The sequence below is a fragment of the Heteronotia binoei genome, chromosome 12 (assembly GCF_032191835.1).
Source record: "Heteronotia binoei isolate CCM8104 ecotype False Entrance Well chromosome 12, APGP_CSIRO_Hbin_v1, whole genome shotgun sequence".
Taxonomy (NCBI): Eukaryota; Metazoa; Chordata; class Lepidosauria; order Squamata; family Gekkonidae; genus Heteronotia; species Heteronotia binoei.
The window spans coordinates 48,614,389-48,629,094 of NC_083234.1; the positions used below are offsets into that span (position 1 = coordinate 48,614,389).

The 14,706-nt window shown below is 42.8% G+C and overlaps 1 protein-coding gene across 1 annotated transcript; it reads right to left on the reverse strand.

Annotated features, from left to right (window-relative positions):
* Window positions 1–146: 146 nt before the first annotated feature.
* Window positions 147–10,592, reverse strand: LOC132580192 (prenylcysteine oxidase 1-like). The gene is made up of 6 exons (XM_060250882.1): window positions 10,440–10,592; window positions 6,961–7,167; window positions 4,114–4,288; window positions 3,075–3,286; window positions 2,596–2,751; window positions 147–949 (listed from the first exon to the last, which is right to left on the reverse strand). The coding sequence occupies exons 1-6, from the start codon at window positions 10,546–10,548 to the stop codon at window positions 291–293; spliced, it is 1,518 nt and encodes a 505-aa protein (XP_060106865.1). The 5' UTR covers window positions 10,549–10,592; the 3' UTR covers window positions 147–290.
* Between the last annotated feature and the right edge of the window lie 4,114 nt (window positions 10,593–14,706).

Genomic DNA, 14,706 nt, shown 5'->3' on the forward strand with positions numbered 1-14,706 from the left:
TCTCTACTAGGTTTAACAAACCATTAGGGTCTAATGCAGAACAATGGTTGTAGGCAGCACTATGGCAGACATCTTCCTGTGTTTACAAGAAATACTCCTGGCGGTCGTTGCCTTTTTGCATAGGCAAAAATACACAACAGGCTGTGTTTTTCAGTTACCAAGTGTTCTTAAAATAGTCCAGAAATGTTTTTTCCCCGGGGGACGGGAACATTCAGCCTCAAAGATTAGTTTCAGTGTAATACCAATAGCAGTCTTTAAGATAGGTTTTTCCGAACAATGAGGATTCCAACTCAGAGTTCTGTTTTGAGTCTTTCATGCAAATCTTCCTGATCAATCATGTCTGTATTTTCATACCAGTGATGGTAAGCCAGAAGAGCAGCATTTTTTGCTGAAATTGCACTCATTTCCATGGCACTTGCAGCCCATTCTATGCTGTTGAGGTAGTACATTCTACTGTGAAGGATGATAGGTGGGCATTTGTTTGGAGGGCTGTAGTGTGGGTACGCTAGCCATGTTTTTACGCTAGTGGTATCATAGGATAGAAAAAGCAAGTTCATTTGATCTTTAGTGAGGGGTTGGGGTGAGAAAATTTTCCAAACTTGAGGGCCCAATAATGGGTTCAATACATTTTTTCTGTCCTTAACTGGAGACACAGTGCCCATACTATTTATAAACAGCTTTGGATTCTCCATTGTGAAAATGCCATTTAAATAGAAGTAGGAAGGGTCCTGGTAGCCAAAGAAAGAGGCATTGATCTGACCATGGACAAATGTTGCTACAGTCTGGTGATAGGTGTTGGAGAACTCCGGAATTGGTGGGTTGAAGTTGAGGAATGTTATGTTGGCAATCTTACGGTTCAAGGGGGTTGCAATCAGAACAATGTTGTATGCATCTCTTGCTAATCCTGATGTAGAATTGTAAGTCACTTCATACAGCTTCACAGTATCACCTTTAAAAATAAACAAGAATAAGCTATTCCTTTGGTATTGTTACAAGTTTGGCTGTCTGCCATTCCTGTGAAGGCAGTTAAGTTGAGGGGGAGAGAGATTTGCCTACAGTCACCTCCCAAGCTTTGTAGCAGAACATGGATACGAACCCTGGTCTCCCCATCGTAGGCCAGCATTAGTTGCTAATGTTACTTTAATGACGCTGAACTTTTCCTGGATATGAAGTTCATCTACAGAAGCTGGATCTCAGCAGGCTGCATTTGAAAGCGAGAATCTCTATCTGCAACTTAAATGCATCCTTGGTAAGATTGCAGAAACTTCTCTGCAGATCTATCTGATGAAAGACATATCTGTTTTCCTCTACAATCCTCTGATTACAAATACGTAGACCAAGTAATAAAGACACTTGAAGTATTCAGTGTCTAGAAAACAAAATCCCACTAGTGCTGCCCTTAGAAGTTTTCATTAAGGAAAGCAGGGTTGTATTTGTTCTTCATATTTAGAGTGTCTTCACTCAGCAAAACCCCAAGCACCGTTTGTCTAAATTACACAAAGCAGTATTGTAGTCTGTGTTCACATAAAAGAGGTGGGGGGGGGAGTATTTCAATAACTGCCCTGCAATTAATAAACCCCTTCCTAGTAAGCTTACAGGAGTAATTAATGATTTAACACATAGCTTGTTAAGTTGCTCACTTTTTTTGCAGACTATATTCAAGCTGCTGTTTCCAGTCAATTTTTGCTATGCCAATTAATTCCAGAATTTGCCTATAGTAGCAACTGCAAAAGGACGCTACCAATAGGTTGACTTCTGGATTGCTAAGTAACGTGCTTTCAGAAGTGATTTTACAGATGACTTTCAAACAATTTGTAAGGCTGGAGTCAAAACCATTCCTTCAAATTGAAGGTTCTCCTGCACAAAGAGGGTTGTGTGATTGCTCTGGATTCCCTCCTCCAGCAGCAACCCCCTATGCCACATATCCCATGTTCCTGGAAGTTCTCCAGCCCTACAGTGTGACCTTTGGGGTGTGCAGAGGCCTGCTGCTGGAGGAAAGTGGTGCGAAAGCTCTATTCCAGGAGTAGAATTTTGCTAACAGTTCTACAGATGCTGCCTGCAATCCCATGTAAAATATTTTTAGCAAAAGATAATCTTGGTTTCAGTTTTGTATGATGTGCAGTGGTTATCAGAACAGATCTTTATACCCTTGACAAAATTTTGCACAGGTATGTTAGTTTGTAGATGCAAAATTGCTTTTGGCACAAAAAACTGTTTTTGTTCTCTCTCAATGTGGTAGAAGCTCTTTTTGTGCATGCCATCAGAGCTGATCTACCCATAAGATACTGCTGGATTAGGCTGTCGAAGTCAGACCTACAACACAAGTGGGATGTGTGTGAGATGAAAGCTAGCAGCTAAGTCCTAGGATCTTTTTGTGTGTCATGCATCCAAAAATCCTCAGCATTTTGTCCATAAATTGCCAGGCACTTATAGTAAAAAGTGTCTGCAGAATTTCCTGTTCAGCAGCTTACTTATCTCTCTGGCTGCTTTTCTATGCCTATCTACCTTCCCCTTCCTCAAGACTTGGGCATCGTAGTGAATGTTTTAGTTTTATAAGCTGTTTCTGAAGATGGGACAATACTGAGACAACCTCACCTGAACGTCCATTTTGCCTTGTCCTCTCCTCTATTGAAATAACTGTGCCAGGAATCAACTGTGCTTTAGAAGCATAGAGAAGACCCGTGCATACCAGTTTGTTGCCACCTTCTACTGACCAAAGTCCATTACCAGCACCTGCTAAAGATACAGCACCTGCCAGGGAGAAGGGGAGGGGGAATCAAAATTCACGAACAGAAAAATGTTCATAGAGAAATGCAGAAGAGAAATTGGTCTCCAGATAGACATAATTATATGTAACGTTGGAATATGAGGGCTTTGTAAAAATGGTACAGAGATTACTTTTTGGTGCCTGCTTCCTGATATTTTGTGGGACAGCTGATCAGTTTTTGGGATGGTGTGGATTATGAACATTCTTGAATCTAGGAAATTAATTCTAAATCCTACTTTCCTCTTCCTCAAGACTTGGGTATGTTAGTGAATGTTTTAGTTTTATAAGAAAAAAAAGCACTACTTACCTACGAAGCAATTGATATTGGTACCTTGGCCATAGTTTACTCTCATGACTGACGTTACTATCTCATTGATGAACTTGTGAGAAAAGCCAGACTTTTGCATGGATTCATCAATGGTCTGATTCAGCATCTGAAGAAATTCAGACCCTCCAAGGGCATGAAGCAAACCTTCTGTACTGCTGAAGGTGTAGTCATGAGACTGATACCGATAGATCCTATATCCAAAAAGGAAAGGAACTATTAAGAAAGGGGCAATCAAGATTATGCATTTTTTGCAGAAATTAGGACAAAAGGGAAGTCAGGGATTCAAAATTGTATAGTATAAGAGTGTTGTATTAGTTATTTTGCTTTCATTAACAAAGTGATTCACAAATAAGCCTTCTTAAGCCAAAAGTTCAAGTTCACAACTTTAATACTATAATTTGCAGCTTTTTTAAAAAGCATGAGAGTGGCAATTGAAGAGCACATTACAAGGAGAGTAATCACATTTTTCTTGCCAGTGATTGTAAATGTTTGTTTAGGAACCCATATGATACATCGGTGGGATAGTATTTCCTTCCTTGTTAATAGGAAGAAAAAAGATTTTAGCACTTACAATGCTGATATTCAATTGAGATGCAACTAGTAGAGGGTTAAAGGCAAGTATGTTTTAAATGCTGAAGGAGACACAGGAGTCTAAAAACAGACTGTACATATTTGTTTTTCATTCTCAGCTATGAACCTAACTAACCTTATTTTAGATCTAGAATTCACAGCAGAATTTAATCACTGAAGCTGCCTAACAAGGTATTCCGGTTGCCATAATTGCCATGTGAACTGATTCTTCTGTTTCCTCCTGAAGCTCTAGATTATAGGCTAAGACTTGATTACCATACTTCCCTAGTTTTTCTGTCTGGACCCAGCGAAGTGGTAGTTCTTTAGCATTTCATTCTCTGGTAGTCTGAAAAATCTTATTCTTCATCCATTAACCTACTGCTCACTTCCTACAATGTAATTAACTCTTCCTAGTGTAAAACTAGATTCTGCTTTCATAAATGATTACCTCATAAACTTGTCCAGAATTTCCTCCACCCACATGTTCATTCGTAATGGATTCAGTCCATAACGCCACAGGAGCTTGACAAAATTCCAGATGTACCAGCTACTCTCCTCAAAGACAAACTCATCTCCATTGTAAATGCCCATGAGGCCACCTTGGCTTTTAGGAACAGAAAGTCCTGCAGTTGTGAGAATGTAAAACTGTAGGTTAGCAAGGCCTGTCAGAAATATAAAGAACAATCTCTGATGGGATGATTTGTTATTTTATTCACTTCATTTATATCCCTCCTTTCTCCCCAAGGGGGACCCAAAGCAGCTTCTGTCATTTTCCTCTCCATTTTATCATCATAGCAATCCCATGAGGTAGATTAGGCTAAGAATGTGTGATTAGCCCAAGGTCACCCAACAAGCTTCCTTGGCAGAATGGAGATTCAAACCTAGGACCGATTTCACACTCAGCTTACCCCACGGTCACATTCCTCTTCTCTGCACATCGTCCGTCGGATTTCCCACTATCTGCACCGAAGTTATAGCGAACGGAAACTGGTTTTTAGTGGTTTCTGTTTGCTGCGCGAGAGCTGCGACGCTTCCTGTAACTCTGGCGCAGATAGTGGGAAATCCGACGGACGCTGCACAGAGAAGAGGAACGTGACCGCGGGGTAAGCTGAATGCAAAATCGGTCTAGGTGTCCTGGATTCCAGTTTGACACTTTAACCACTAACCCACAGTAGTTATATGATGCATTTTACTGCTCTTCACAAGAGATGGAACTGAAAGCCACACATTCTGAATGAGCTGGGTTGGATCCAGATTACATTTACCAGCAACAGAACTTTCCTGCCTCCTTTTCCCATTGCAGCCTTCTGATCTCTACAAGAAGAAGAATTGCAGATTTATACCCTGCCCTTCTCTCTGAATCAGAGACTCAGAGCAGCTTACAATCTCCTATATCTTTTCCTCCCACAAGAGACACCTTGTGAGGTGGGTGGGGCTGAGAGGGCTCTCAAAGCAGCTGCCCTTTCAAGGACAACCTCTGCCAGAGCTAATGGCTAACCCAAGGCCATTCCAGCAGGTGCAAGTGGAGGAGTGGGGAATCAAACCTGGTTCTTTCAGATAAGAGTCCACACACTTAATCACTACACCAAATTACAAGTGCTACTCCTGGGTGATAAGGGACCTTGAGGAACATGGGGATATATCTTGAAGTGGGGATGGGGATGAGAAGAAATTGCCAATTTAGTATGAATCCTATTTTATGACATCAAACACAAAGATCAACCTTAAATTGGGCCATGGTGATCCATGCCCTGATTCCACTCAGGCTAGATTGCTGCAGTGAGCTTAATGTGGGTCTGCCTGGAAACTTCAAAAGGTAAAAGCTGTTGTTTTTGGGGAGCTGTGAGGGGGGCGGTATACGGATCACATCTTATGCTGAAAAGTCTGCATTAGGTGCCTGTTAAAAGGAACAGTTCAAAGTGCTGGCTTTTACCTTAGAGGCCTTATATGGTTTAGGAACAGGCCACTCAAAGTACTTCTTTCTTCCCGTACCAGGAGTGGCCAAACCGTGACGTGGGAGCGGCATGTGGCTCTTTCACACATATTATATGGCTCTCAAAGCCCCCACTACTCTGGCAGCGGGCTTGGAGAAGGCATTTCTCTCTTTAAATCACTTCTCAAAGCCAAGCCAGCTGGCATTTTGGAGAATACATTTAAAGTGAAAGTTGCTTTCTTTCCACATCTCCCTCACTCTCCCCATCTATTTGCCTTCCTTCCTCCTTCCCTTGTGGCTCTCAAACATCTGACATTCATGTCTTGCAGCTCTCAAACATCTAAAATTTATTCTATGTGGCTCTTGTTAAGCAAGTTTGGCCACCCCTGTCCCATCCTATTCAAATTGCTGATGAATGTCCTCTTTTAACCACTACTCTTGATGCTCCTACTCATGCAAATGAGATGGGGGGAGGGACTAGTGATGGGAACTTCCTCAGTATGTGTGCCCTATCTCAGGAACACTCTACTGCGAGTTCGCCTGGCACCAGCCAAAAGTGTTTTTGTTCCCCCAAGCTCTTCATTGGATTTCATTCCAATGGCCTGATTTTTCCTAGCTTTTATACCTCTTTTATGCTGATTATGTACTACTGGCTTAATTACCTGCTGTTTTATTTTGTTTCTTGAATTATTTAAATTATATATTTTAATTTTAAATTGTATTTTTAAAATTTTACATTACACTAGCCACTTTTGGCAGATCCTGAAGTCTGTGGGTATAAATCTTGTAAGTAAAGAGAGGTGTGTGAAAAGGCTGAGTACTTTGAGATTCAACAGAGTGACAACACTCAGAATGTAGTAGGAACTTCTGCATTGGTCTGAATTTCTGTGTTGGCCTGAGTTTCTTCCAAAAGAACTACTTTTTGAAACTAGTTTCAGATGTGATTGCTCAGGAATGCCATTCTGTCATTCTCATGTTTTACAGTCTCCTGATCTAACCCCAGAGTTTACAAAAGTTAGATACACATTATCTATGTGCTTGTTGTAATTTGTCTAGGATGGTTGTTATCACTATAGGCAATATCATTAAAGTAACAACAGCAAAACAAAAGTACCTGACTCCAAGCTCCTGCCCCCCAAAGTTTACAGTCTTGTTGACAGTGGAAATGTTGACAAGGGGAAGACAGAAAGAATAAATCGGTAATACAATAAGATGTGTACATATATGAGCACATACTGTGGAAAGATAAAGCTTTAGAGGGACTTATCACAGGATGTGGATGAAACAAAACAATTGTAATTAAAATCAGAACGAAACTAAGCAGGAAAGTATCTCAGCTTGCTTCACAAGCAAAAGTCATACCTAATTCTTTGACAAAATGCTTCATGTGCAGGTTAAGAGGGTGGATGACAGCTCCTCCTGCTTCATAGTCTTCTCCTTCCAGGTTGACAGTAGCCAGACGGCCACCAACAGTCCCTCTTTCAAATACATCAATCAGAACATCCTTTCCAAACTTCTGGCGCAAAAAGTAGGCTGCAGATGTGCCCCCAATGCCAGCTCCAATTACAGCTGAAAGGATTATACATATATTTTATTTCCACAAAACTGAGAGGGATACCAACCAGCTCTTCCCTTATGCTTATGAGATCAAGATAATGAAAGGTGCTTTAGTATAGTTTTAATTACGTGGATGATAATTGCTTTTATCTCTGTGGCAGCTGACACTTTCAAAAGCATCTGGAGCCTTTGCTGCAGAGTAATGTTGGAAACTCTCAGTGAAGTGAACTTTGGCAAATGTTTGACTCCATGAAACATTTGGTTAGGGGCATATGACAAATTGTGTGATGAAAATCTGAAGTAAACAAGGCACATTACCTTTGCTGAAAGAAGATTAAAGTGGAAGAGGTGCTGAGTGTTTTCAAAAACTCAAAAAAATATTGACAACAAAGAGAACGCTTCGTTCATGTTAGCCCACTAAGCCTATATGTGTGTGTGTGTGTGCGCGTATAAAAAGGGGGATAAGATTTAACTTTAAGAATATCATCCTAAAGGTGGTCAAATTAACTCATACAATCCAACCTTTTTCTTTCATCGTATCTTGGGTTATTTGAATGAATCTGTTAAGCGGAGTGCTAACTGCAGCAGCTACAGCCATTTCTGTGATTATAGTAACCAAACTACTGCAGTCTTGAAAGCATCTGCTGTCTTTGTGGGCTGTGTTTTCATATGGGCCAGTTCTCACTGAAATTTCTCTACACTCCTTACATGGGTGGTGTCAGATACAGTGGCGTCACTGGGGTGGGTTGCACCCTGGGGCCAAGTGCGTGGGTTGCACCCTGGGGCCAAGTCGGTTGCACCCTGGGGCCAAGTGTGCCGGACTCGGAGGGAAGAGCAGCAGTCCTCGTGCGCTGCCCAGAGGTGCTAAATCCCTCGCGTTCGAACAAAGGAAGCCTCCGCCTGGAGAAGCCGAAAGATTTGGGGACGGTAACCGTCCCGAAACTTGAGGAGAGGCGCTGCTCGTCCTGCAAACTACTTCTTCCATCAGTCCGTCCCTCCCAAGGCGCTGGCGGCGGCGCGGGCTTGTGCAAGACCAGTTGCTAGCCGAGAGCGGCGGCTGGGGGAGCTCAGCGCACCTGGCGAGAACCAGCGAGAAAGAAGCCCGCTTCGGGTCCTCGTCGCCTGCCCCCTCCTCCCCCGCCGCCAGCAGCAGCGCCTGCGGTGCGGAGTCTTCAGCACTGGCGCTCATGCGCATTGCCGGCAATGCTCCTGCGCTACCCCTCACCCGCTCCTCCTCTTGCTGCTGCGAGCGCGGCCGATGCCGCCTGTTTTCCTCCTGCGTGAGGGACTCCCTCGCTCTCTGCCTGCCTGCCCCCTTCCCTTCCCTCCTGCGCCCCGCGCGTCTAAAGCCTCCTTTCCCTCGCTGGTTGGCTCGCAACGTCCTCCCTTCCCTGGTTTGCCTGCTTGCCCTCTGATGCCTGCCTGCGGAGAGCTGCGCTTTCCTCTTCCCTCCCGGCCTTCTCTCGCTTCGCCACTGCCTTGAAAGAGCCTCCCCGCGTCTCCCGCCAATAAAGACTGTGATTGCTTGCCGCCTGCTGCCTTCAAAGAGCCCTAGGGGGCCAATGAGAATGCTCTAGGGGGGGGGGCCAATGGCCCCCTTGGCCCTGCCCTAGTGACGCCTCTGGTCAGATATGAGAGAAATAAAGGACCAGTTAGCATGTATGGAATGGCCTCACAAATTGAGCAGCTGGGCCTTTCTTGGAAGATTTGCTAAGAGAAGGCAGACCAGAATCTGTCTGAGCAGCCCAGACTAGATGATAGATTTCTCATATCTCACGTATCAACTGCCTACAAAAATTCCAATTACAAAACTGATAGCATAATACAGAACATTTTTCCTTCTGTATTTTAAAATAATCTTACTAGTCATAAATTGTGCCATATCACATGCAGATTTGTGTAAACATACACAATTCCATCAAGCTGAATGGGACTTAACTCCAAGAAAGCAAACACAGGATTATAATCTGAGAGAGATGGAAGACAGGACCACTGTCTATTCTGGATTTGGTAGCTGTTATAGCCTCAGTCTCAGAAGAAGACAATAAAGATTTTGGAGATTTTATTTTGTGTTTGTCTGAACTAATTATATGTCAGTGATGTATTCCATTCCAGACCAAAAAGACAGGAAATATATATCTGCATATATTTGCCCCAAGTATTGCTTGGTGGCACAGAAGAGCTACACTTGGTCATGGTCTCCCTTACAAAGGTGTTCTCTCACATTCAGGGCTATTAGCCACCTGGTTACCCAAATGCCAAACTTGGTCCTATACCTGCAAAATTATGTGCAAAATCAGAATCTCCTTTCTTCGCTAAGCACTGTTTTAAAAAGCAGGTGGAAGAGGAATACACCCTTTTGCTGTCCCTATGTAGCCAATATTTATCTAACCATTCTCCAATTAAGGGTGGATCAAGGCAGGTTATACAGCCTAAGTAAACATCCCCTCTCTTGGCTTGACTTCGCGAACGAAGATTTAAGAAAGGTGCAGTAGTCCACGGCTGTAAACATCCAAAAGCAAATGAAACCAGGCAATTAAATGTTTAGGTAAAACAGGGACACAAACTGCCACTTGCAATTATGTAAACAAGTATCTGCCTGTATCCTACTGCACTCAGCAAATCTTCTAGGTTAATGTGCATAGGATCAGTCTTGTACAACTCCTGTTTGCACAGCTCCATAATCCTGAGTAAGCATTTTTATTTCAAATTTTCTGATAAGGTTTTATGATTCTGCTTTTAACAACTACAGAAGGTAAGGGGAATCTGGGGCTATTTTGGACTCAAAAATTCTGGCACAATTGGGTGCTGCTCAGCACTGCGAGAATGCCTTTGCCCTGGCCCAGCGTGAAGAGCATTCCCCTTCCGCTTTTTATTATTTAAATAAAAAAGACCAGTATCAGTGATTCTAAGCTTGTGCGTCTTGCTGGGAGGCAACAAGGAAGCTTTAAAAAAAAAAAAACCCTATAGGCAAGAGTATACTTCAGCATTTGCAGAGCTTGCTCCCCTTAGAAGCCACCCACCTTTCTTTCAATGACTGAAGCCATAAGCAGCACCCGCTAGCAGCCGGGTTTTAAACGAGACTTTGTGCTACGTACAAACTCCTACAACAAGTTTTAACTAGAAGGCTAGAGGGCAGCAAGGAAACCATATTATTTCCCTCTGGTTTCCTGTCCTCCCCCTCAGGCCAGCCACATTCTGACAGGTGACAGACCACCCAAGTGATGCAGGTAATCACTGCGCGATGCCCTTTGCCCGCCAGTCCCGGGTTTCGTCCCCCCTACCTATTCGTTTAGGCGGGTAGCGCAACTCCTGGGATCCCGACGAGAGCCCCCTGCATATGGAGGCCAGGAGCAGAAAGAAGCGAGCAGATCTCTTAAGAGCCAGCCACATAGCGGAGGCCGCAGCTGAAGAGAGCGAAACAGACTGAAGCGCCAAAGCGAAGCACAGGCCTGTCACTCTGTAGCTCTGCGCCCCGCCCCGCCCCGCCCCGCCCCGCCGCCTTAGTCGTCAGGAGGCGGGCAAAGGCTGTCTGAAGGGAAGAAGGGAAGGCCCAGTCTAAGGCGAAAAGGGCCTATCCTCAGTATCTCCTGGAGGTCGGGAAGTAAAGGCCGGTGGGCTGCCTCGCGGAAATCCACCAGTCGGGCATGGCCACTGCCCATAGGCGACGTTTCTTCCCTCCACATTGCTAGTCCTCAGCCCGCAGTTTCTGCGATTAGGTGTAGACTGACTGATAGACCATGAAATTGATTCAGACCTTGATAAAAGCAAGAACAGCGTTGCTGGATCCAAAGAAGCATTGATCTGGCGGCTTCAGGTGGGCTGTTGGTTTGAAACACCTTAAATACTAACAACATTTGTGGTAGGGTATCAGCTTTCCTGAGTCACTGCTCAGTTCTTTTCTTTTTTTCTTCAATTTTTAAAACTTTATTGATCAATACACGGCATACAACAAACAAACATTGGTGACTAACATACACATTCCCTTGCTTACCCTCATACAACACCACCCTTCCACCCATCCATACAAGGAGCTTAAAAGGCTTGTCATAATACAGTTTCTATTTTCTCATAACAAATCCCATACTTTTCGCCCATACATATATTGGTTCCCATGTCTCTCTACATTCTTGCAAATTTCCATCTCTTAACCTCGTAGTCAAGGTATCGAACTCAGCAGCTTCAAGTAGTTTTAATAAAAATTCTTCTCTAGTAGGTATTTTGGGAGTCTTCCAATATTTCGCATATAAAATTCTAGCAATCGTAACTATATGGAGTAATAATTTTTTTGCTGTTTTGGAGATGTTTTCTTTACAAATACTCAATAAATACAACTCTGGCGAATGATGGAATCTTATTTTTAAGATTTTTTGGGTCCAGGTATTAATCTGGGTCCAATTCCGCTGCTCAGTTCTTTAGTATCTTTAAGGGTGCTACTGGAGTCTCTTTTTCTACTGCTACAGACAGTCTAACAGGGCTACCCATCTTGAGCGGTCTGCACCAGTAAAATATCCAAGACTAGATTTATTCCAGCATAAACTTCCATGAACTATAACTCAACGCATTCATCTGGCACTCACATCATGATTCATGCCCAAAGCTGCAAAGAAAAGCTTTGTTCTGCTAACATGCAGGGACCCTTGATAAGAACATGAGAACTACCTTTCTGCATTCCAAAGACACATGTTTAAGGTTCAGACTGGATAGTGTTGGGCTCTAGCAGCAAAATTAAATAAGAACGTGATAACACTTTTAAGAGGAATGATGATTTTTCCAGCATAGGATAGATGATGTGTATGTTTACTTGGCAAATAGATATATGTTTAAAATGACAACCATCAGATGGGATGAAAGAGCAGCTTGTGCCTTCATGAAAGCTGAATAATGCACTTTCAATACACTTTAGTGTTTACAAGGTGATCTTGTCCTTTCACACAGTAAAATCAATTTGCAAAGAGGATTGCAAATGGAGTGAAAGTGCATGATTCAGTGTGTGTAAAAGTGTAAGAGGTCCAGGAAACTGCTTCTCATTGCATAGTTGTGAGGCATTGTATGACAGGGCACACAGATCAAAATCAAGATCCCTATCAAAAGAGTAGTCCGCTCAGAGTGACCAATGACCAATGTCTACTGTTGTTCAATGGCAGATGAAACCTCTAGGGCATGAGTGAAACAGAATGCTGGACTACACTGACCATTGGTTTGATCCAGATCAGGAGGAAAGTTAGTGTGAACCCTTTTTGGCATGTGAGTTTTCCACATGTAGGAGCATTCGGCGTGACACCCCACTTCCACTGCCATTTACCAAGTCCTGATACAGTCCTGGAAATCTTTATCATTTGAACTTTGTGTTTGGAATTTTGATTTTGCTGGAATACTTGGGTTCTGTGATTGACATATGAATATTATATCCCTCTGGTAATACTGGCAACCCATCCCAAAGCAAAAAAAGAAAATTAAAATCTATTTTTCAGCCTCACTGAATTCTGTTTAATTGCATCCTACAAAGGATGCCAGCAAGAAGCCTTAGGTCTCCCCCTCTCCTTCTTCCTTTTAGCTTGTAGCTTGACAAACCGCTCTTGGAATCTCAAAAGCTTGCATGCGTTGTGTTATTTGGGCTGGTCTTTTTAAAAGGATTATTACATAGTATTTAATAAAAATTGGTTGTGCATCAATACAGCTACCTGCATATTGAGTGGCAAAATTTCCATCTTTTGCAGACTATGAGTTCAATTTTAAAAGGAAATCTATGTAAGAAGGCATTTTGCATCTGTTATCTATCATGGTTGATTTGTGCACTCTACGGCCATTAGAGTGGAATGAAAGAAAGTGAGCAAACGGCCAACATACGGCTAAACTGGTTAATTCACAAGCTTTCTATGGAAACGAGTTTCTATTAGTTCTCTTTTGAGAAAGAGAAGCTGATTGGCACTCCTGGGAATCCTAGGGCGGGCGATAACTCCAGCCTAGCGGTAATTGGTTGCTCAGGACGATGACGCTACGCAAATGCATCTTGGCTTCCTGCTTAAGGCGGTCAAATGTGTGAATACGCCTGTGCCGCAGAGTTTATTCTATTGGAGACATTTATGCTTGTTAAGGTTTTTGATTTGTTTTGCTCTTTAGGGAACTATTACTGTGTAGCTATCATATCCTTTCTCGATATTGAGTTTCGTAGCTTCCTGAAGAATGGAAGGCTCCCCTCACCCCTGTCCCCCACTATATTCTCAAGATATTATACTTTATTGGCCTGATGAAAACTCCTGTTCCCTAAAGAGGAGACTAGTTTTTGTTGGTATGAACTCTAAAGAGTTGCAATTGCGATCTGATTGTTTAGTGTGAACTTACTTTTGTTTTAAATTTCAGATTTATGGGCAAGAAGCTGTCATGTAAGTTAGAGTACAGTATACATGAAAGCTCATGTCTTGAACAGTGTTCCCTCTCAGCTGAGTTAGCATGAGCTAGCTCACACATTTTTGTCTTAGCTCAATAAAAATGGCCCCAGAGCACAGTAACTTATGCAGTAGCTCACAAGTACAGTTTTTGCTTACAAGACTCTGCAGCTTAAAGGGAACATTGGTCTTGAATACAACTTTGTTGGACTTAAAAGGTGCCACTGGATTCTAACTTTGTTCCTTTGATTCAGACCAATATGGCTATCCACCTGGATCTATCTGTCATTGGCAGCAGAGGAGAGGACTCACAATGGGATTAAAAAGGTACCGGTTGGAGTTTAAAAAAACCTATTTCACAGGAAGAGTTGTTCAGTGGAATCAGCTACCTAGGAAGGTGGTGAGCTCCCCCTCACTGGCTGTCTTTAAGCAGCAACCGAACAAACACTTGTCAGGGATGCTGTAGGTCAGATGTGGCCAAACTGTGGCTTGGGAGCCACGTGTGGCTCTTTCAGCCCTCTCTGCATCATCGGCTGGCTTAAGAGAAGGCATTTCTCTCTTTAAATTACTTGTCCAAGCCAAGCCAGCTGGAAGCTTGGGGAATACATTTAAAGTTGCTTTCTTTCCACCTTTCCTTCCTTCCTTTACATTCTTTTTTTAAATTAAACTTTTAAAAACTTGTACAAGTGCAGTCAAATATTCACAAAATCTTAACCCTTTTAACTCCCCCTTTCCCCAGACAAAAACCTATAACAACACATCTATACCATTATCCTAGGATCAGATTCAGACAGGCAAAGTTTAAGAGGTAGATACAACAAGACAATATGATCAAAATAAAAAGGTGAAAAATAAACTCTGATGTTCATGCCTTGTGGCTCTCAAACATCTGATATTTATTCTCTGTGGCTCTTACACTGAGCAAGTTTGGCCACCCCTGCTCTAGGCTGATCCTGCATTGAGCAGGGGATTGAACTAGATGGCCTGCATGGCCCCTTCCAACTCTGTAATTCTATGTAAGTAAAACAGTTATTTTTCTATTTGTTGTTATTTTAGTAGAAGCACTTTCTGGGGCTGTCTGGTTCACCCGAGAGTAGCAGCTGCCCTAATTAAGCATCTCTATGGCAAACTGCCCCTTATCTTCCCATTACTTGTTGCTGCA